This window comes from Hyalella azteca, unplaced genomic scaffold (assembly GCF_000764305.2).
Source record: "Hyalella azteca isolate HAZT.00-mixed unplaced genomic scaffold, Hazt_2.0.2 contig6498, whole genome shotgun sequence".
Classification (NCBI taxonomy): Eukaryota; Metazoa; Arthropoda; class Malacostraca; order Amphipoda; family Hyalellidae; genus Hyalella; species Hyalella azteca.
The window spans coordinates 724,886-749,923 of record NW_025936659.1 but is presented as its reverse complement, the minus strand read 5'-3'; the positions used below and the strand labels follow the sequence as shown (position 1 = coordinate 749,923).

Here is a 25,038-nt window from a genome sequence, read left to right as displayed (position 1 = left end):
AATTAATGTCATGTTGTTGAATGAAATAAAATGAACATCAACACTGGATATGATTCATCCGGTACCCAAAGTACAATATTTTATTCTATATTGCAACTGAACAAATATTTAGAAACACCACATAGAAAATCTCGTTTAATCTCTTTAATCATAGATCTCGTTTTAAGCAATTAATCTATGAGCTCTCTAAAGACAACTATTTAAAACAATAACACTTGCTCACTATTTCGAAAGGTCGATTCCTTACGAGACATTAAAGAAATTGAATAACTATGAAGCTGGTCTTAGCATAGTAATGTAGTATAAAAAAATAAACTCAGTACTCACTACAGTGAGTGACAGAACGGATTTTCTCGTCGACGAAAACGGCATGAAGTCTCGGACGGACAGACAGACAGACGGACAGACAGACGGACTTGGCGAGCACAATAGCGCCTTTTTTTCCATAAGTAAGAAAATTCGCTAAAAACTGTTTTCATTTTCACGATTTCTTGATGACGGACGCTACTGAATTTTAACTTGTTTACGCAATCCAGAATGAGAATGAGTGCACGTCACTCTATCATGGCCCATGCCGTAATTTTGGCATTGCTGAATATGAACTCTGTGCTCGCGCGTGTGCAATAACCTAAGTAATATAGAATAAAAGATTAGCGACGAATTATTACGCTTTGGAAGAGATTACGGCGAAGCAGAGCGCCGGTCTCGCTAAGAATACTTCCTGAGAATGGGGTACTTCGAACTCCGGGCAAGGCTTGCCGCTATGAATTGATTTTTATTTACCATATCTCAAATTCTCGGTGTTATAATCGCATACATTTTGCAGATAATTAAAAATATATTACATGATCCAATTTAAAATTTGATAATTATTTAGTAAATCTGTGTATTTTATCCTCTTAAATATTTTAGTATTAAATGCAAGTTTACAAAAATATATAAAAGAAATTTGTGTTTTTTGCCTCGTTTTAACGTTTTAATTGAGGAAATATAAGAAAATTAATTGTTCTTCACAGTGGGACTTATATGCAATTAAAATAAACGATCAGGTTTCGATATTATCGACCGAACGTATTACTGTGAGTTGAATAAGTTTGAGTTTCAACCCTCGAGGCTAAATGCCAGTCAAGTTTATTTTGCGTATTTCTCGCACCATTGGGAGTCGCGTATCTCCCATCTATGGACCAGCCTAAAAGAAAGCCCAAGACTCCACGACAGAAAGAAGGATTCTTCTACGATTATTTTCGTCGCTTCGAAGATCTGGTGTTCTGGAGATGAGGCGGTCGTTGCTGATGATCCTTGTGTTGCTGTTCGCGATCGTTGTACGATCCCTGGCCTCTGCCCTCTCCAGCTTCGAGGCCTCGGGTAAGTAGGTAAAAATGACAGAACTCACTTTAGGCGATTGGATACCTGACCTTTTAGCTGCCATTTCACTTCAATGGTGAAAACGCGACGAAATACATGGGGCTTTTTTGCATTTACTGGCGGGAGGGTAACAGCCGTTTAGGGCATACGTTGTTTTCTGATTTAAATTATCGAAAATAATTGCTGGATTTTTGCTCGAGGCTTAAATAATAAGGGTCAGTATAACTCAGTTTAATGCATCCATTTACTTAATTAAAGTAATTTTATTAGTATAGCTCTACAACGTCACTGAGAGGTTTATGATTAGAATTTGATTGAACCATTACGCGTTGCAGAACTTCACGGATCCAAATTGATTCGCGTTGGATAAAAAATTCTGAAAATTCTTCGATTTTGCTTACCGGGCTCAAAAAACCCTAGCGGAAAAAAAATCATTCAATGACTTATACAATTATTAAAAACATTTCTCAAAAAGAGTTTTCGCTGACTAAAGCTAAGATTGAGGAACAGGAGAAACATTTTTTTAGCTGCATGCCGCCAGATGCTTTTTTATTGACCAGCACTTGATAGCTATAAAATAGTTTTTTAAACAGAGACTAAAGTGTCTAGTAAGGCCCTGACCTGAAAGTATACGAATGTGCCCAGCGATCCTTCTGAAAAAACTTAAATCTAATTTTTCCAGCATCCCTTAATTGGTTTTTTTATAGAAGAAACGTATTTTTTAATTGCGTATAATAATTATAATTGCGTTCTTTTTCAATATAAGCATAAAATAAATTTTTAATCGTATTTATAAGTCATTTGATTAAACTTAAAAAAAGTGCAGAACGAATTACGTCCATCAGCATTATCAGCCTATATAAATAGAGTTTGGAGCCTTCTGGTGCACTGAACGGAAATTGAGGGCGTCAACTGAATCCGTCGATAATCTGAATATCAATGCTTAGAAATGTTGAATGTGCGTCAAATTACTTTGGATGAATGCATCCGATGAATAGAGTGGAATGTTGAAATTACAGAGTTCACAGTCATACATACACAGCTCAGAGACTGCTGTCATCACATTCACAGCTCAGAGACTGCTGGCATCACATACACAGCTCAGAGACTGCTGGCATCACATACACAGCTCAGAGACTGCTGGCATCATTCGGTCGATACGCAATTTTCTGGCTGACTCAATCAGCAGCAGGGATTCAGGCAAGAGGTTTGGGAATCGTTTGGCTTTTTCCGTCGTGGAAGGAAAAAAAAAATTCCGACGCAATCGTTTGACCAGAATTAGTAAAGCTAAGTGTCAAGATGTTGAGGCGTGTCAACCAAAAGCAGATTATCTCAACGAATTTTAGTTTATATCCCTGATAGGTATTTTATGTTCCTTATCAGATATATATAGTATTATATATATATGAGCGGTAGTAAAAATTTTTCATCGTAAAATGCTTCAACAGTTCTCCATTTTCTGTGTGAATAATGTGTATTTCTCGTTTGAGTAAAAAACTTGAGGGTGTGATATGTTTTAATTTCAGGGTAAGTGAAGAATTCCTTTCCTTGGTCTCGATATATTATCACCACGTAAATTATATTATTTAATGCATTTTATGTCGAAAGCCGTACGAAAGTTAAAATTTCGTCACTGATTCATCACCTAGAGCGAATTTTAATAGCATCATAGATCAAATGACAGGCATAATGATCGTCATTAAAGCTCTAGGCTGCGAGTCACAAATTATGGGGCGATCAAATGATTCACAGAAATGTTTTCAGTTTGCTATTAATAAATTCCCATGTACGTGTGCTGCTCTTCTCACGCAAAAAAGCTTGCCTTAAACTTTTTTCTGTCACTTAAGTAACCATTTTATGCCATCAATCTAAAATTGGCAGTTTGACTAAATTTTGAAATTTCAGTTATAAGTATTTATTTCATCGCATAATATAACTGTAATCAATTCCAATCGCTCCAATTGTTCACTGATATAGTGCGGCGATATTTATAGCCTCGTGAAGTATGTTTTAATTTCAGAATAAGTGAAGCATTCCTTTTCTCGGTCTCAATATATTATCACCACGTAAATTATAATATTTAATGCATTTTATGTCGAAATCCGTATGAAAGTTAGAATTTCGTCACTGATTCATGTTCTAGAGAGAATTTTAATAGCATTATAGATCAAATGAAAGGCATAATGATCGTCATCAAAGCTCTAGGCTGCAGGTCGCAAATTATGGGGCGATCAAATGATTCACAGAAATGTTTTCAGTTTGCTAAAAAAATAATCTCCCATGTACGTGTGCTGCCCTTACACACAAAGACTTGCCTTAAAAATTTTTTTCTGTTATTTACGTAACCATTGTTTGCCATCAATCTAAATTTGGCAGTTTCATTAAATTTTGAAATTTCAGTTATAATTATTTATTTCATCGCATGATATAACTGTAATCAATTCCAATGGCTCCAATTGTTCACTGATATAGTGCGGCGATATTTATAGCCTCGTGAAGCCATTGAAACGAAATTGACGACTCGTTATTGATTGTAGCTGAGATATGCTGTGCCGTGACAAAGAATTGATCGAGATTCGGGCGATCGATGACAGCTTTTTGAGCCTTTTATGACGTCAGTAATCACGAAAGCACCTTAATGCAACCTTAAGATAAGTTATGTATAAGAGTAAATAATATGCTTGATCGCTAATGTTGTTTTAATGTTATGTGTAAATTTACTTTGGCTATCAAGAAGCCCAAAAGACTTACGGAGGAATTCGAAATACAGTTTCAAATTCAAAGTGATAATTTTAGCCCTAACAAGCTCATCACGAATAACCACAATCATTACCAAGCAATCTGCTCTCTAGTAGATATTTTGTTCAATTTGATAATTTTGATAGTTTGTTCAATTTTTGATAATTTGTGTTCAATATTATTATTGTTCTTGAACATGCAATGCCATTCTGTTCTCGTCATATACGGCTGTCTAACTTCAGATTTCCAATAGACTGACTTGTTCAGTTAAATGTCAGCTTTAGCCTGGCAAGAATTTCGGCCTGACTGCCAGAATCAGCACATCGCATGTCAGCAGCTCGCTGCCATCCAATANACTTTCCTCGCGCTGCAGTACATGAGTTAAGAAATATGGTTATCCTATGAATAATATAAGAATTATTAGAATTAAGCATTCCATAATTCTGTAGCGAAGAAACTTTCCTCGCGCTGCAGTACATGAGTTAAGAAATATGGTTATCCTATGAATAATATAAGAATTATTAGAATTAAGCATTCCATAATTCTGTAGCGAAGAAACTTTCCTGGCGCTGCAGTACATTAGTAAAGAAATATGGTTATCCTTTGAATAATATAAGAATAATTAGAACGAAGCATTTCATAATAAGCTACAAAGAAAGTAGAGAAAGATTTTGTAATTGTATAGATACAGTTTTTATTATTCAGAAGGGAATGAGGTGTCTTCACCAGCGTGTATGCGCTCGCCTTGGTTCCGTCATTTGGTCAGGGTTTTGCTTCCTAACTTTTTGTAGACAGAGCTATCAAGAATGGAGCACAGATTCTTGTTTACACTTGATATTTTTAAATAAATTGAATAAGCTTTATTCATTTATTCCTAAAATTTAAAAATTTTAAAGAGCTTTACTTAGAATTTTCAGAACTGTTGTTTGTTGTTGTCAGAAACTGTTGTTTGTCTTCCAGTTATGACTATCAATGTAAATAATTTTTAATTCATTACTACCTTTTTGCCACATTTTTATTGCATTTATTTTTGACACATTTTTATTGCATTTACCGCCTTTTTTGCCACATTTACTGCTAATTTTTTGCATTGACCACCATCGAATTTTAAATTTCAATCCCATAATAAAAACAAACAAAGCGCTATTGAGCATTAATCATCTAAAAATGTTGCCTATATGAAATTAATGAACTTATCATTTGGGGTAAATTAAAATTAGACAAACCTCAAGTAACGTGCAAGAAAAATTACATGACATTACGCGATGGTCAATTTTCAGTCACAACCTCTGTTATCAGGGCTCCACGAAAAACTGACTAACATTCATTTGAATAAATCATTCTGTTAAAATAAAACGCTTGCCAGAGCCATGGTTATCCTAACTGTGGTAATTGTGGCAATATATTTATCTTCCACGTTAAGCAATAGAGATGTAACTTCAGGTTGCCCAGTGCAGCATTATGGCGCAGTAATTTAGCACTTGCACGGCCGTTGTCATGAAGGCTACACGCAAGCACCTACACGCCATGCGAGGCGTGTCACACTAATGCAGAACATCCAACCTATTCTGGACATGTCGCCCACTTGGATAAATTAGGTCACGTCTCTAAAATACTTTTTCTGTAGGTGTGCTCGATGCTGTATTATTGATGATAGTAATTCACTTCAGTCACCGTAGCCGCAAATAACGACCTGTTCTGGCTCCATAGTGCACACTGTTAGAAAAAAACGGCGAAAAAACGGTGAAAAAACGGTCACATTGGCGTTCTAGTGGCCGGTCGCCCCGTGAAAATAAACTGATTCGCCGTTTTTATCAGATGTTTTACGTATTTCTAGTGTTAAATTAGAATAAAAACGGCGACACGGTGTTTCTTTTTCATATGTCTTGTTTCCGATCCTGGAATAGCTTGTGTGAGTATCGGATTTACAAAAAGAAAACATTCTCATTAGATAGGAAATCATTAACTCATATTTACTTGTTTACTCTAATTATATTTCTTCATAATGAAATATTGATGCCGCTGTTGGATTAAGATTTTATTAGCTCATTTTTAAGCCACAGAGCTTATGTTTTCTCGAAATATTGCTTGTGTTATCAAAGCGTTGTTTTGATAACTCCGTTTGTTTTAAAAGATGATTGAATGACGATCAGTCATTAACTTCGATTGTTTGCTTTATAATTACGAGAATGATGATATCATTTGCACTATTTTCCAAGCTATTTGCTTTGTATGATGATTATAAATGAAATCTCGTAAGCGTACGTTGTTTTATAGCAAAACTCGGGGATCATTTTTTTTAAATCGTAGTAATTGTTCATAGACAAATGACCTAGGTGCAAACTGAAGATGCAATTATATTTTAGTATTCTTTTATTTTGAGTATCAACTGAGTTCTGCGAAAATATTTGAGTTAGCAGGAACTTTTCTTTTTGAGTTCCAAGCAATTGCTTTGCGTAAGCTCAACTTAAGAGATTATAAAATCTCTTAAGATTCATATTATTGTATTATATTATTATATTAAGGTCTTAAGAGATTATGAAAATCTCTTAAGATTTATACTATTGTATTATATTATTATATTAAGGTCTTAAGAGATTATAAAAATCTCTTAAGACCTTAACGGTAATCTGTGAAACTACACAAAGGAAAAAGAATAAAGATTGACTTATTCGGCCACAGAAAATAGGAGGAAAAAGTATTTCTTTCGAAAAAAAAGGGTTTAGTAACTATAAAAATGAACTGAAGTCAAATTTTGTCGCCTATATGGCAACGTACGACTCTTTGCGCAAATTAACAAATGGCAACTGAATTTATTCGAATACAATTTAGCTGCTATTTTTTTATATTATACATGAGCAATAAATTATGCTCTGTAAATTAAAATGAGTTTCAGTTATAGTAAAAATTCTCGTTAAAAATATAAGCTTAAAATTAAGAGTAAGTCATGAATAAAGAACCGGTGGCTGATGCCTTCATAATGTCCAAAATTGTGTTACATATTATTTGGGATTCAGGGAAGATGTTAAATCAACATTCTAATATAACAATTAAATTAAATTAAATCTAATTAACAAATTAGAGATTAGATAGATTAGAAATTAAATCTAATTTAACAGATTTTAAATCAACATTAAGGGGGATGTTAAATGGCTAGTCAAAATATGGCCCTCCAGCCCAAATAATACTATTCAGCCTTAATTGAACAGGCTTACTGAATTCCTTTTGCAAATTTATACTCTTCTATGAAATTAATTGTGATTAATTAACATTTTTTAATCAGGTAAAACAGCGTGATCGGCAACAGACTTGAAGACGCTAAAATAATGGCATTGTCAGAATTAAGAGATATGTAGTCATTTGTACTATACTATACTATACTATACTATACTATACTATACTATACTATACTATACTATACTATACTATACTATACTATACTATACTATACTATACTGCTTCAAAAATATATCCAATGGCATTCTTTGACCTCAGCCGTAAATGATTAGAAATGTCACATTTATCATAAAATATTTATGTCTAAATTCTCCCCATAGCAACGTGTTGAAGCTACTCCTTGCTGCAAATTGCGACAAATGAGAAGTTAATTATAACTCGATATTAGTTTCTTGACAAAACCTTGCTGATAAATCAATGGCAATTAAAAAAAAGCACATTAACGATAAAAACATTGGATCAAAAGCAGATTTTTCACTTTAATATTGCCACCGAGAAGTGCTTAGCGGACAATTCGTTGTCAAAATATTACAGAGCAGCGGCACTATAACGAGCATATACAGGGAGTTCCACTGTCATGACAATACGTTGCAAAAAATCAGTCCAATAGTTCAAACTTTATTGTTTTTTCGTGCCTATAGGCTGCCAGACTAAAAATAGAGGCAGGTAACTTAGACTGGAGGGGCCGATAGTTCTATTATACAGCACTAGCCGAAAAAACCCAAAGGCATCACCTGAGGGACCTCTTGGAAATAAAACTGCGAAGCTGCGCTATTCGCGATAGGAATACGCATCAATAAGAAAACGATCTTGAATGTAGCACTTATTTTTAGTTTTATTCCTGTTATTATCTTTTTTTTCCACGCCACGAAGTTTAATATAATCGAATTTTTGCTGGATATCGCTGCAGTATAAAATATTTTTAATGTATAGTGATACAAAAAATGTAAATAGTTATTTTAATTTCCAAAATATTTTAATGAAACGGTATCTTTACAAGTTCGTATTTCGTAAAATTCAGAGCTCATATTTAATCGGTAGCTTATACTTCACCACAATATCTAACTAAGCTTTAAGCGTACATGTACGTACCTATATAAGTCACGCATAATTATACCGTTACATATAATTAATTAGAATAAATAATGTCTCTCAATTTCTTATTCATTTTACTCCACAATCAATTAAGGCACCAAAAATGAACGACTTGTGGCCTGGCTTTTACAGTTGATGGTACTAATAAATAGACCACATCATATTATAAGGTGAGCACTTCAACGTTGAGCTGCAGTGCGCAGATTATTTTTATAATGGTGGTAAGTTAATAGCAAGCATCATCATTAAGTGGAAAATACCAGGTTTATTTTAATGTTGATATTCTGTGGATGACTGAAGTGGGCCATGATTTCGTAATGATAGCATAATTTTTTATGTTTTAGCGCAAATAAATTTTTTAGATAAAATTGATTTTCCTCTCTCTTAGTTTTTGTTATCTTTTTTCCGAGTTGGTGACTAGAACGATGCAGGAAGAAAAGGTGTGAACTTCAAAATTTTCTGTTCAGAATTTTTTAACGTTATTAGCCATTTTTTCTAAAATTATGTTTCAAAATTCTTTACCTCTATCGGTATCTTGCGTGCATACCTTGCTGGCTCAAGTTGATCTGTTCGTGACAAGAAAATATAAACTTAGATTGAAGTACCTTGAATCAATCCCATCAGCTCACTAATCAAATTATAGCTGATCGGGTGTTCTATTAACAGGTTTGAGAACCTACCAATCAGTGCTAGTTAATTCCAGGCTATGTTATTGAAAAACTTCGAAAACATCTGAACATCTTTCTAAAATTTTAACATCCGAGTAGTGAGTAAACTATGCGTTGCAGTCACTTGCTGCTGTGCCTGACCAAACCCCATCAGTTTCGACCGTAAAGAGGTTTACATCCGCTCTTGAGTGTAGTTAAGTGCCAACTGATGAATTGATTCCGATCGTAACGGCTCTCCGAGTCCAACATAAAGCACAAGACAATTGTTTTCGTGGTATATGACTGGGTTTTAGGCAGCTCACTTTGCTTTGATCTTTTGAACCCATCTTTTACTTGAACAAATGAATTGAAAATTTATGCCGGTTTGGCATGTAGAAGGAACGTTTGATAAGGTTGCACCGATGTTAATGTTGGCTATCGCGCGCACGCAGTTCATTGACATAGCGTTGTGGGAATGTTATCCCTATTGGATCAAGTTCACGTTGTGAATGAGTTTTTTTTCCTCAGAAAGTGTATAGAAATGAGAACAATCTTTATGCTTTGAGAATCATAACTCCTAAATTCGTTTCCATACATAATATTTAGCCTCCGAACACATGTTAATCTTAAATGTATTTGTATAAATCCTAAATTTAGTTTAGCTGACAGTATTGTTGTCTGTTAATTAACTACCTAAATCTGTAAATCTGAACTCAATCAGCATTATGAAGCTTCCGCCGTATTATTCACATTTTAGATTTAACCACCAACGGCCCTAGGCGTTTCCCAGCTGCTCTTTCTCAAATTTCTTTCAGTTTTGGTAGATTTCTTTCTCATTTACTTGCGCGCTCCCATTGAGTTTCAATTTTCAGCCTATTCTCGCACTGTTGCGCTGGGTATTTGAAAAATCTGAACATTAGTCAAATTTCAGCCAATCATCCTTTCTTTCATTGATCAGCAAGCATCGACGAGCATCAAAGCTAAGAATAATGATGGCCGAGCAACTCTAATAGCTGTGCTTAGGATTGATGTCAAGAACATTATTGTGATTTTTGATCCGTTCGTCATACACCAACATTAGTAAACGTAAATAATTTTTCATACATAAATGAACGAACATTACAGGCTTATAGTCGCATAGGTTTCAGATATTTCTTGTGCATTTCCGACGGAAGCCGAAGCACAATGACTTTAATTAACTGCATGCACTCGCAGGTCTGAGAAGATCGCGTGTGGGCATGATAAGTATCTTTTTTGCATAAGGTACTATTTTATTTGGGTGAATGGCCAATACTACATGTAGGGTAATATTCAAGAAGTGTTTCATGCACAATTACTACCTCATTCAGCTGAGCGCAGTCACGCGGAGAAGTGCATTGTCCCAATAATTGCAATTGATTTAATTTTGTCTTTCACCTGAGGGAGGGATTTCTGAAATGAAGAAAAGTTTGAGCATGATGTATTTTGTTTTTAATCTATTTTTGAAAATTACCGGCTGGTTTCAATTTGTTGTTCCGGTTTTATTTTTTTTTTAAATACGTGGTTTGTATCTAGACAGCAAATTTAATTAAAAACTAGAAGTTGAGAAAACGTATTAACGGTAACACAATTTATCTAAAATTATCTAAAATAATTTTCAATACTAAAAGGTTTATGATTTTATTCGCAGCGTGATGAAACGATACATTTGAACCACAACAGTAAATAAAATCAAACGATATAAAGAGACGAATTATGCATAATAAAACATACAATGACATATTTTTTTTTACTCCCTGCCGTATTTGTTCTTTCGTGTCTACAGCAATGATTCGCAGCAGTCATCGAAACTTTATGCTGCATCCTCAGTCATTTGATCTGTGTGATCTTCAATTGCTAATTTACAAACACATAAAAACTATACATCGAATTTTTAATTAATGTATTTGCTCTAATTGCTCTTAGGACCTTGTAGAGAGTCCTGCCGTAGTCCACACTTAAATAATTATTTAATATATTAATCAAAATAATCTACTAACATTAATCGTTATAATTTTAAATTGCTTTTAATTACGAGATGCAGTATAGTTCGACTGATAGACGGCTAGAGGTTATTACCATTATATTGTGATGCTAATTTATGTTTGCTATGAATTAAGAGCTAAAGCACGATTTACACCAGTATGAGGTATGAAGCTGAGATTAGCATCGAACATTTTTTTGTGCTGAAATCGAGTAAGTAATCGAACAAAATTGCGTGCTAAAATTGGTCATAATGAATACGCTAATTTAGGACCTGTGTTTATATATAAATTTTACTTGGGACAAAAATTGCATTTGTCTTATGCTGGGCAAACTTGGAGTTAATTGATTTATCAAGTAATACGCAGAGCTCTGCGTAACACAAAATGATTTTCGCAGAATAAAAAAAAATAGGCCATGACAATATCTTTCTTATTATCGATCAACACTCGATTGGCTTTTTACTCGGTATTATTAATAAAAAAACATTCAAAAGTTTCTGATTCACACGAATTTCGTTTTGTTATGTTTTTATAATAACTATTAACAGTTGTCTAAAAATAATTCAATTTGTGCAAAATCTCGAAATAGCTACGGCCTGGGCTCATAATTTGATGGCCTGAAAGACCGCTCGTTTGCAAGGTATATTTTTCCAAGGCCCGTTTGATTATAATGGGCAGTGCTGGACCTAGGTAAAGTCATGCAGTAATTCATACATTAGTTGATTTGAGCTAATGAACATCATCCGGGCAACGAGCGCCTCCAAGATGATCAATAAACTCCTTAGCTTTATGGCGTCTATAACTCTATGGTTATGGAGCCCTCGAGAACTACAGACCGCGACCCGCCCTTGGCTGACTTAAGGCCTTTGTGTTCATATCACCGCCAGGCAAAACCATCTTACGAAATTGAGCTATTTTTTCCCCGAGAGTAAAATTAAACAAACATTTTTTTAAGCTCCAGAAGGAGTGTGAAAGTTTTGATTTTTACCTATCTAATGAACACGTAATGATTTATAACTGCCTCCCTCTAGGGATCTATTGAATAAACTTTATTTTTGTATATTAATAAGACTAGTTTTGACTCTTGACTGAAAGTCTCAATGTATGTTTTTTTCAGTTCAATCACGATTTTATATCTGTGTGTGTTGCAGAGTCAGAATCAGTTTCGACTCTTAACTAAAAGTCTCAATGCATTTTTTTCAGTTCAATTACAATTTCTTATTTCTATGTGTTGCAGAGTCAGACATTTCTCAGGTGGAGGTTGTTGAAGGCTTCAACGCCTCTCTGCCCTGCGCCATTCACTCTCCACCTCACGACGAGCCTGTGCTCACCCTCTGGTACTTCGGCACCGATGAAGCACCCTTCTACAGGTACCTTTCATATCAATTTGTAATCAACAATACAATAAATTTACAGTTTTCAATGTCATCTACTACAATTTTTGTAAAAAAATGTGTAATTTTGAACTTTGTCATCCCGTCTATTAAATGAATTTTTTTCTGCTCGTCTAATTTGTAATAGGATGCTATATCATTATTGATAATAGTGGTCATAATATAATATAATAGTGGTTAATCAGAAAAAAATCATATATTGAAATTCTTGAAACGCCAATTATGATGACGAAGTATTACATTCGGTCAAATTAGCTATTGAATAAAAAAATGGTGAGACTTTCTTCATCTTTATGAAACTATATAGAGGCTGTGCTTCGCGTTGCCGAAAACCAACTCATCACAGGAATGTATAATCTGCCAAATTGTTTCATCACTACACAATACACGCTTTATTAATGCGCACAATTAGATCCAACTGCAAACTAAACTGCCTTGGCATGTTTCTATTTATCCAGCTATGACCAGCGCTCGGGTCGCCACCCAGAGATCTGGTCGGACGCGCGCCAGATCGGTCACAGGGCTGTGTATTTGGCACACGAATATCCTCCTGTGTTGGTGCTCCTAAACGTTACGAGCGGCGATGCTCGAACTTATCGCTGCCGCGTTGACTATAACTTCTCCAACTCCAAGGTGGCGCTCACGCAGCTCACTGTCGTGGGTGAGATATCAGCTATCTAATATTATAGTAACTATTAGTACCATAATATATCATGTCACCATATTCTCAAACAAACTAATTATAGACTAGTTTTAAGGTAATGTATCTACGGAAAAACTTCGGTAGGTAGTTTTCACTACAGCAATTCACCAACCGTAACATTGTTGGCCTCTTGTTTGGCATTGTAAGTATTGAAAGTAAAAAATATAGCATTGAAAGTATTGGAACTGAAATTTTGAGGAATATTTTTGAAGCTATTTAAATGTAGGTTCGAAATATATAATCATTAAATATTATATTATAGATTGACTTACATTATTCAATAGTAAATACCTCACATCAGCAGCCATCGAAGTGATAATGACAAACTGTGGTAGAATGATAGGTAATTAAATACCGTGTTAGCATCTCCTGTTCCTAATTGTTCTTCAAATTTATTAATATATGTCGCTAAGATGTGAATGTATTAAGCAGACGGATACATTTTTGCGATAAGAACCAGAAATAATTGTTAAATCGTCGTCATTATTTTAAGACTTTCCGTCAGGTACTAATCAGCTTTTTTGATAGGTGCGCATTTATTTGGTTACCAGTGAATGTTAAGCATGAGATACTGTGTTTCATACTTTTATAAATGATAATTTATTATTACTTATTTGTCGCTAAAAAAATGTACGAAAACGAAAAAAAAAAATTTGAATGTTCATTTTCCTCGCTCACCTGAGATTAAGAGTATTTAGTTTTCAATTCTACAAGAATGTTAAGAAACAATTATAATGTATTCTATAAAAAATATTTTAATTTAATATTATCAATGTTCAGTCACGTTATTTCCTCAAAGAAAATTTTTCTTGCCATCCAGGTTTCATATTTTGTGCATCATTATTTATATCACGGCTGGGATTTGCAAAGGAATACTACTGCCTAAATACTGCCCTACTCGCACTGGCAGCATTCCGCTAAAGGCGCGAATTTCCTGGGATTTGCAAGGAATACTACTCCCTAAATACTCCCCTACTCGCACTGGCAGCATTCCGCTAAAGGCGAGAATTTCCTGGGATTTGCAAGGAATACTACTGCCTAAATACTGCTCTACTCGCACTAGCAGCATTCCGCTAAAGTCTAAATACTGCCCTATACTCGCACCAGCAGCATTCCGCTAAAGGCGAGAATTTCCTGGGATTTGCAAGGAATACTACTGCCTAAATACTGCCCTACTCGCACTAGCAGCATTCCGCTAAAGGCGAGAATTTCCTTGGAATTTGCAAGGAATACTACTGCCTAAATACTGCCCTATATATACTCGCACTAGCAGCATTCCGCTAAAGGCGAGAATTTCCTTGGAATTTCGATGAGGAATTCCAAGCGAAAGTAAAGCAGTGGGGCGACTCTAATCAGAAGTTTGTCGCGCGCACCGGTGCCTCAAAACAGACTCAGATTTGCCGAATGTTCTGCAGCAATCACTTATTTTTGCCGGAAGTTATGAATGGAGATTTGTTCCTGCATTTCAATCTAAATCTCAATATTTGTTGCCTGGAAACGAAATAAATAGGGAATGAATGCTAGGAGACTTTTAGGCTGTAAATACCCTTTTATTTTATTCAATTAAGGTTAAATTCTCGAGGCAGTTTTGTTATATAAATAGAATCATTTTTCATTTCGTTTCGACATGAATAATAGTCGAAACGAAATAAAAAATAAATGACGTTGCCTTGAAATAATTTGGGCTAGAAACAGCGCTAGTGAACATCATTTTCGTTACAAGCAAGACCAATTAAACATTACAGGGACAAATTGTAATTTTCATAATTGTGGTCAATGAAAATAAAAATATCTTATCCATACAAAGCTATGAACATTCATTCTGAAAATAATAATCGAATTCTTTACCTTAATTTGGGTGCTGGCATAGAAAGTTACTGTTTAAATTCAACACACTTTTTCTCGCAGCATTTATCAACCAAACTATATGCTATGCAACATCCAAGCCGTTAGAACAAAGGCACTATACACTCGAATTTTTTTTATATTCACAAATGGTTGGAAGAAAAGTTCAGTTGATTAAAAGCATTGTGTTTTGTGCTGCAGTTCCACCGCGCAGCATTCACCTGCGAGTTACAAAAGAGACCGTCGATGAAGGCCAGAACAACGACGTCGTCTGCTCTGGAGCGGGAGGTTAGAGCCTATTGTCTCGACCACTTTATGGCTCCAAAGAGATACAAATATTAAGCGTGCATGCTGCTCTAGAATTGGGATCACTTCTGCCGCAAACGCTGCAACAATACGGCTAAAGGGCCGCAAAAATTCCTCTAGTGATGAGTATAGATGAGGAAAATGAGGATGAATAGGATGAATTTACGTAAAATATACCTTTTATTATAATGGTAGTTCTACTTTGTAGATAATTACGCTATAGTTAAAAAATTGTATCATATCATGATATTTTGTGGTATTTTTCCCCATATTGCACGAAAATTCTAAAGGGGAATCATGACATAATTTAAGCTGATTTTTAAATAGAAAAGAACGGGTTAGTTTCACATAGGCTCAGATAATCGTGGAAAATTTTATTGCACTTGTTAAGACTCGTCCGCAAATTTGTACTTAATCATCCCTGAAACGTTGTGAAACACGAAACAATTACTAATTTCTAGGCTCGCCTGCGCCGCGAGTGGTATGGGTCCAAGAAGGAAACGTTGTCGACGTAAACTTCAGCGTCAGGAACGGAGTGTCGTACAACAGCCTTGAGACACCGGCGTCTCGTCTCGATATGTCAGCTCCCTACACATGCCGCGTCTCCAATAATGACGTCACTCCGCCTCTCATTAAATTTTACACTAGGAACGTCACAGGTAATTTCTATCGCATTTTCTCATTTATGGAAAAAATGCGCTATTGTGCTCGCCATGTCCGTCTGTCCGTCCGTCTGTACGTTCGTCTGTCTGTCCGTCCGTGACTTCACGTTTTCGTCGACGAGAAAATGCGCTCTCTGTCACTCACTGCATATGCAGTGAGTAGGCCTACTGAGTTATATTTTTAATCGTCTAGCGTCAGTGGACAGAAATTTTCTTTTTGTCAGTGAACGTTACTGTCGTTAATCTCGCTATTGTTCACATTTTGATCGTCTCAATATGTTTGGAAACTTATGTGGTAAAATGATTGCATGATGAATTTATATAGGTCAATGAAGTTGACGCTATATATCTTTTCACCGCAACAGTGAATTATGTAATTACCTCGAAAGAAAAAAGTAAGCAAGCAGTAAAATTAGAATGTAAATCAGATTGAACTTTGGGATTTTAAAATAAGTGAACTGCAGAAAATGGTAAATGAACGTAATTCATTTCGATTTCAATTTGAATAATACATTCAACGCTAAAATCTCTCACCACAATTGTAATCCAATCTACTATAATTGCGCTCATTTCGTGTTCTGTCAGACAAACATAACGCAAGCTGAGTGACCAGATTCTGAGTCAAGGAAATAACATTGTTTGCCAATTATTTTTTCTTACTCGCTCAATACATTTACTGGTACATCTCACATTCATAATGAACCAAAACAACAAATTTAACTTCATAAGACAGATAACCGCTTTTCCCCTGCAATGTAAGTTCCCATACTAATTCTGACACATTTTCTCTCATTCAATTTTATTAATTAGACCTATTTCAAATTTTCCCACCCATTGAAGCTTCCAAAATTTATTAAGACATATATTAACCCTGAATTATAGTTCGTTAGTCCTAAAATGTTTCTTGCAGCGGGACCGCTGAGCGTGAACATCCTGCTGGAGGTGGAGCCCTTGGTGGCAGGACGCGATGCTCGCTTCATGTGTGAGGTCAGGGGTTCTAACCCGCCCCCCTCAATAAAATGGTTCAGAAACGCCAAGCAGCTTCCCCTCGAGTCTTCCATGGTGGGTTGGGATACTGCGCATGAGTAGCTGCAAACCCATGACTTTTCGTAAATTAAATTTATGATCCGTAAAAGTATGTCCCCAGTAATGCATCGATTACATTTAATTAGTAATAATTTTTTTATTTGTTTTCTTGCCAGCAGTTCTAATTTGTTAATACCACTTCTGCAAGTATCAGCGATAACTGATAAAATGTGTTTTTTTTTTGGCAGATACGCCATTCCGAAAACATATCGACTTCTATTATCGATAATGCATGGATTATTTTTTAGTATTAATAATTTTGTTATTTGTCTTCTTGCCTGCAATTCTAATTTGGGAATGCCACTTCTGAAAGTATAAGCTGTAGCTGATGAAATGTGTTTTTTTAATCGCAGATCCGCCATTCCGGCAACATATCGACTTCTGTTCTGGTGCTGGACATCGTAGAGGCAGATCATGGCACGAAGCTCACATGCCGAGCCGAAAATCCTCTACTTCCAGCTGCTACGCTGGAAGATATTTATACTCTAGATGTCGCGTGTATGTATTGATACATCTTCACCTTGTTTCAAATTATTTAATTATTCAAATTATACATTCTTTCTTCAAAACAGTCTATAGCCTTTGCTTAGAAAATATATTTTAAACCAAGTTCCATCAACTAACTTTATCACTTTTTCGGTACCTGCTAACAAATATCAACCACCGTATTAAGATATTTATACTTGAAATTTTTATTATTTTTATTATTTTCGGCCAATTTATTATTTGTTACCATATTTATCTATTACTTTTTTGGCCATCTAGTGCTTTTCTAGTGAGATTTATTATCTGAATCGCTATCTGTCTTCGGCAGACAAGCCGAACGTATCGCTGTCGCTGGGCTGGTCCCTCAAGTCGCCCGAGCTGAAGGAAGGCAACGATGCTTTCTTCGAGTGCCGAGTTGACGCTAATCCCCCGCCGTACAAAGTCACGTGGCTGCACATGGTACACTCTTACTTTAAATAGAAATGAATTATACTCTCTAAATTGCAGTAAAAGCTAATCCCCCGCCGTACAAAGTCACGTGTCTGCACATGGTACACTCGTAGTTTATTTAGAAATAAAATATGCTCTCTAAATAGCAGTAAAAGAGTGTAATGGTTCATGGAAAGGAGTTCTCTGAGTTTTAAAAATAATCAACAACGCGTGAATTTATTGTTTGTTTTCATTTCTAATTATTATTTTATTCAATGAAAAAAGCCTAATGTAAAAACACAGCTATTATAACTTCATTCTCTTTCATAAAATTTCAGGAATTTTCACCTCTCATATGCCTTCGAAAGGTACATTGTGCATATAAAAAGTTTTGTTAGAAAACTAGGAATTCAATACTCATGAGTGCGTTCATAAGTTATTATGCTAGACTTCTGCGGGAATAAAAAGTTCAACCATTTAATACGTACAACCATAATATTCATATAACTCTCCGCTTTTCTCGTAGTTTACAAGGAATGTTTTCAATTATTCAACCACTCATATGTTTATGCCTGACAGTTACCTCAATTCCAGTAAAGCTGTTCTCTGCCTACGGCTTGAGTTAGGCCAATGCATTGCATGAGATGACCTACAAATCCCGTATTTAGGGTTTGGAATTGGAACACAACGTCCGTGAAGGAATCTTGGTGAGCGAATCGACCCTCGCTCTGCAGAGGGTCAACAGAAAGCAATCAGGAGCATACCAGTGCAAGGCTTCAAACGTTGAGGGCGACGCTCTCAGCAACCCGGTCAACATTTCCATCAAATGTGAGTTCGATGAGCCAAATTCTCACGCGATAGTGTAAAAAATATTTTTGTTGATGTTACGTTCAAAACATTTAAGTGAGAAATACTGCCTTCGCACCACATTCTCCTGAGAAAGGTGATTGCAAAAATATGTTGTCACTTTAGAGTAGCCTGAAACATTTCGACTGGTTTCAAGGATCACTGATCGTCGCATTGTCGTTCGCAATGAAATTAGTCATTAGTCTTGTACGGAAAATTCTGTCAATTTCTTAATGATAAGAGCAATTATTATGCGCAAAACACTATCTCGTTCGACAAAATAGCTCCAAATCAACCAACAATCACAATAGTTTCATGTTTAGGAGAAGTGTCTTTCATATGCTGCCATCAAATTGTTAAGTTTATCGGAGATCACCTCAAGAAGCTTTCACGAATATAAGTATTATTTATTAATTTAATATTGAGTTGAACTAATATTAAAAATCCTCTTCACTGTTTCCCTCAGATGCCCCACGCTGCTCCGTTCCCCCGTCGCTGAGGGGCGTGGGGCTGTACGAGCCTACGACCATAAGATGCGCTGTCGACGCTGACCCCTCTAACGTAACTTTCCGCTGGACTTTCAATAACTCCGCCAGGAAAGACGCCAGCGAATCTGTTTCCGAGAGAAAGTAAGTGGAAACAACTCACTGAATATAAATTCAAATTTATAAGTTAGGAGGAACGATAAATATGATAAATACGGCGATAAATACAGATTGAAACAAGCCATTGCATGGGCAAAATAATTTGAAAGTCATCATATTATTTTCAAAGACTTTGCCTGGAAATCTCAATCAATGAATTATACCGCTATTTGGGCAGTGAAAACTAGGAAAACAATACCGCCGAAAACGTATAATTAAATCTCCCTTACAATTATCTATTCAATAATCAAATAAATGTTCTATTACGCACTACATTATTCCTGCTCAGATTTACTACAAACGGTCTAGAGTCTGTACTGTCCTACACTCCTTTGTCTGAACGGGACTACGGTACATTGCTGTGCTTCGCGTCCAACGCGGTCGGTGCACAAGAAAATCCTTGCTCGTTTACGGTCATTTCTGCAGGTGAGCTCTCAAAATAACGAGTTTCTTGTGATAAATGACTTAATTTGTTTTCCTTTGCATTGCCAAGGTATTTGTTACTGTGACTTTCATGATATATAATTATTTTCCATATTATTTTCTCGCGTCATTTTCTCAATGACTAATGATGCCTGTTTTGCAATTGCACAGAATGCGCTAGAATTAAGATTTGAATTTTGAAAAATGAAAGTGTTATTCACGTGGATGCAACGCCATGGTGATTATTTAGTGAAAAAAATGTTGCAATATAAATCCTGCATGCGACAAAGATAATTTAATTTTGTCCTCACTCGCAAGGGATAATTCATCAATTAAACTATACCTCACCCAACAAACTCGTTATGAATTGGTCGGATCATCAAGCAGTCAGTTCAAACAGTCTTAATTCTCACTTCTCTCTCTCTTTCTCTCTCTTTTCTTTTTCTCTCTCTCTTAGGTTCATTAGTTCCTCTAATTTTAATGCATTAATAGCATATAAGTTTCATGTTTCGGTAGGCATAGAAGAGTTATGAACGTTCGAAGTCTACGATACATCACCTAATACGTCCATTACAATTCATCTTAACTCAAAACACGAAATATCGATGGCAGATTCCACCTAACCAAGCCTAAAAGAAATACGAACGGTTCTACTTCCACTTAACCAAACCCAAAAGAAATACGAACGGTTCTACTAATAAATCCTCATCGTCGTTCGACTCCATTAAATTCGTTGCGCCTAGGTTTTCGTTATGCGGCTCACGTTTTGCAGGCCCACCGGAGGAATTAACGGACTGCGTGGTGGGTAACATCACGTCACACTCGGGCGGGGTATCCTGCCAAGCGGCCTTTGACGGAGGGCTGCCCCAGAAGTTCCTACTTCAGGTAACTTGCGAGACCGAGCAAATAATCCTGCTGAACTTAGCGGCAAGATTCAATGGAGGCCTCAGAAACTCGAGTCAATCAAAACGAGAAACGGTGGAAATTTATGTTAGAAAAGAGAATTCTTAAATGTATTTTTATAGATGATAGTTCATAGAAATCTCAAATTTATTACTGTGCGAGAGAAATTTTCTTTTCTGAATGACAAATTGCAATTCGTGAAGGTACAATTGTTCTCGTTATACGAATCATGTTACTTATAATGTAAAACCAAGTTTAAAATAGAATTTACTTTGATTTTGTTCTCGTAACACAAATTATGTTACTTATAATGTAAAACCAAGTTTAAAATAGAATTTACTTTGATCAAATGGAAAGCTTTTTATTGACGATTTTCGATCGATGACACGTGCATTCGAGTAGTCTAGATTTCAATTTAAATTTCGAATACACATAAAAATTGCAAGCTTGAGTATGAAATACTTGTTACATAAATAAAAGAATGCAGAAAATATTTTTTTATTATTATCATTCAGTGTCTTAAACTTCATGTAAGTAGTAAAAGTTGATTCTCACCATGCCCTGTTAAATTATTATAATATAGATCACCATAATTACCTCTCAACGTCAATATAAAAAAATAAATTAGTTCACCCTGATCTACTGTAGGTGTGGGACGTAGAAACCGGCAATTTAGTTTTCAACGCTACAAGCAGCAAACCTTCGTTCACGGCTCACCCTCTGGAGCCTGGCTTGACGTATCGAGCGGAGGCTTTGGCCTTCAACTCGCGAGGTTCAACTGAGCCTTCGCGTTACAGATTTGATACAGAATCTTTGATACAGAAGCTTCTCTTCTTGAAATCAGAATCTTGATACAGAATCTTTCTTCTGGATCTTTGATGCAGAAGCTGCATATGGGTCTTGAAATTATACTTTTCAATACATAATTCAAAACGAAGCATTAATCACGCGTACAGTCATGGATTCATTTGATGGTATATAAACACTGCAATATTATATCATTCTCGTCGAATGTACGGTAAGTCGTACTTATATTTATAGTAGAAAACTCAATTGCATAAATGGAATTCGTGGATCTTTGTTATGATCCATAAAAATACATAGAATGATAAGGCATTATATTCATTGTCATGATATAAGATTTTAATACTGGCCATCATTTAGGCTAGAGATTTGAAATAAACATTTTAGCCTTCAAATAATAAGATTCTGAACATAACGTTTAATTCTTTTCTCGTGCCAAATTTGTATAGGCCTTCCATCAAGAGTGGAACCTTCCCCCATGGTTCTGGTGATGGGTGTGATGGGTGGAGTGTTGCTGGTGGTGGCGGTGTTGCTGATGGCTGTGTGGTGGATGAGGTCAAGGGACAGGAGATCTCATCAATCCACCAAGACTGTTACACATATCGTCAAGAAAGAGAAGAACCCAGATTTGTTACGTGAGTAATTAAAGGCTTTTATTATTGTTTCATGATAAAAAACTCGTACAACATGGATATTTTTATTATTCTAGTCATTTAAATTCTTAACTTTTGTATTTTAACTTTTATTAATTGACAGATCCATTAAATTCCATTAAAATATGTTTTGAATACAACACGAGTTTTGAGCATTTTTTCCAACGAGTATTCTTTGCACAATGTCTCGGTTAAAACAAATCGACTATTGTAAAAGGTTGAACGTAAACTTTTTAGCATAAATATTATTCATGAATTTCAGTCTTAAACTATGCAGTAAGTAGTGCTACAGCATCAGTCAACGTCCAGGTTTCATGCGATAATCATTAAATATGACCCTAATTCCAGGCATTTGTTCAATTTTTTACCCTATGGCCTTTTTCGTCCCATTGAATTTAATTAGCGATACTCAGGGGCCAGGCAAACGGTTATTCAAGGTTGCAGCCATTTAACGACACGCCTGATCGCTGGCATAACTCCCTTGTGAATTGTTATAGCTTGGATATGCAGGAGGGTGAGGTGTAAATCTTCAACAGTTATTTCAGGGCTCTTGGAAATGATGCGAAATAATTTGTAATATTAATTCGTTCAATGTGATCATTTTCTTGCCAGAATTTAGTTATCTAAATTATGTTCACAAAATATTTTATTTCTTAAACAATTCTTTTTAGTATGGTCAGCATTAATTAAGTGCATGCCAACTGCCTAAAAGAAATTGATCGAATCAGTTTTGATGTAAATTAACCCATTTCTTAATATCATTGTATTATGAATTTGTCTTACTAAAGTCACTATTTCTTCTGGTTGCATTTAGTTCCTAATTGAATTGAATAAATCCGAATATTTTTATTTCGGTAAAATTTATCTAGGATATGAGATAAATTTGTGTGAGATAAATTTTATCCTAGATAAAAATTTGTCTAGGATGCGAGAATTGTCGTTACTCAATTTAATTCATCTCAATCATATTAAAAGTAAAACCTTAGTTAAAATCCTATTAATCAATGTAAGTCGTCTCAGAATGCCTTTTCTAAGCCGTGAGCAAATTATTATTTTAGAGACAGAGAAATATAAGGTTTATTTGAAAGTTATTCAGCAAATTCACTAAAAACTTAAAAGCAAAGAAATCTCCATATAAATTTATACTATCTTTAAAGAGAACGTTTCTGAGTCCAGCTCCATCGTCAGTTTGAAAATTCTGAAACACAGATAAATCAGTTTTTTTAATTAAAGTTGGTATGAATTTATGTGGAGTTTTCTTTGCTTATAAGTTTTTAGTGAATTTGCGATTCAAGCAAACGAAAGACATTATTACTTACATTCAGCAAAGCATTGCTCTCTCTGCAGGCATGGACAACACTGATGACAGTGACGGCGAAGACACTACTTGTGGAGTCCCTTTGAAGAGCAGCACGAGTCTTATAGACGACACTTCACTGGAGCTTGAAAAAGTACCAGAAGAAAATGATGGCATTTCTGGGTCTGCAACCCGTCTCATGAGCATGGCTCCTGCCAGAAGCTCTCGAGGTCGAGAAACTAAAGGAAGTGGAGTCCAGAACAGATTCAGTGCTCCACAGCAGCAATCAGTAATGGTGGATTATCCAGCCGCGGTGAGTAGCTTATCAGGATCTATTTTTATCCATTCACGCGACACTGATAGGAGGCAGCGGTCCAGAAATGGGATGGGTTGAATTTCTTGCTTATAAATATACACCACATTTCTGAAAATTATAAGTATCACTTTTTAGCGTGATGAAAGTGCATAGATCTGAAAAAATATGCGTTTATATATAGATGGGTATAAAATGTCGGACTTAAAATTTTCAATTCATGCATAAACCCAGAGAACTGACTAGAATGATTTGCGATACTATTTATGAAATAAGCCACTAAGCGCGAGATTAACGGACTCCTGCAAAAGGGAATAATATATTTAAAACCATTAACAATTGCTTACTAACAAGAAAAATTTATCCAAACTTGTCTCAGATAAGGAACTATGCACGGTACGGTGACGACCCGATATCACTGTACGCGTCATCTTCCCCTGACGTAAACGACCGCACTCGACTCACAGCCTCGGTTGCCTCCCCAGCCACGTCTACCAGAAGCGCAATGCTAAACTTGGAAGACAGTGGCTTGCTCGTTGACTCCATGGGGACTCCGAGCTCCAGCATCGGCGGTATAGGAGGCAGTTTGCTGCGTGGTTCTAGAGACAGAGAAGCAGAACTCAGTATTTCAGTTGCTGAAGCTGATCCCAGAAGACAGACGACAGTCAGGTTACTTCGGAGTTCTAGTCCAGAGAGCTCGTGTTAGAGATAGAAGGGCAAGTGTTAAAAGATACTGCTCACCTAGAATATTAGGTATCCTTTACAGGGAATGCTTTTTTTTTGAAATGAGACATAAATAATATCGATGCTGAATGGTAGTGAATAATGTTAGTAGTTACATAACCGAGCGCATGGCGCCATTTTCCATAAACAGCTTAAATCATAGGTTACCAATCATTTACCCCAAATCTTATCCAACAAAATTACCAATTACCTTCAATATTATTACGAACAATTACCCCGAATCTGCATAAACAGCTTAACAAGGTACCGATCATTTACCCATTCAATTTAAAACTATTCTGCATTATTGATCATATATATTTTCAGCAATGAAAACTAACTTGACTAGTATTCTCTCTGAAACAGAAATTTCCGGTAACATAATGTAATTTGAAACTCCAATACGTCGTTTCAAAATTAAACTTTAAACTGACG

At 35.7% G+C, this 25,038-nt stretch overlaps 2 protein-coding genes across 2 annotated transcripts; both read left to right on the top strand.

Moving 5' to 3' along the window:
- Positions 1–1,084: 1,084 nt before the first annotated feature.
- On the top strand, positions 1,085–21,665 carry LOC108675889 (nephrin). Its single transcript, XM_018163935.2, has 13 exons — positions 1,085–1,365; positions 12,324–12,456; positions 12,939–13,141; positions 15,230–15,316; positions 15,796–15,993; positions 16,907–17,058; positions 17,436–17,580; positions 17,897–18,027; positions 18,666–18,825; positions 19,310–19,472; positions 19,777–19,913; positions 20,683–20,795; positions 21,462–21,665. The coding sequence occupies exons 1-13, from the start codon at positions 1,275–1,277 to the stop codon at positions 21,663–21,665; spliced, it is 1,917 nt and encodes a 638-aa protein (XP_018019424.1). The 5' UTR covers positions 1,085–1,274.
- A 407-nt stretch (positions 21,666–22,072) lies between these two features.
- Positions 22,073–24,620, top strand: LOC108675893. Its single transcript, XM_018163941.2, has 3 exons — positions 22,073–22,252; positions 23,618–23,880; positions 24,260–24,620. The coding sequence occupies exons 1-3, from the start codon at positions 22,096–22,098 to the stop codon at positions 24,584–24,586; spliced, it is 747 nt and encodes a 248-aa protein (XP_018019430.1). The 5' UTR covers positions 22,073–22,095; the 3' UTR covers positions 24,587–24,620.
- Positions 24,621–25,038: the final 418 nt, after the last annotated feature.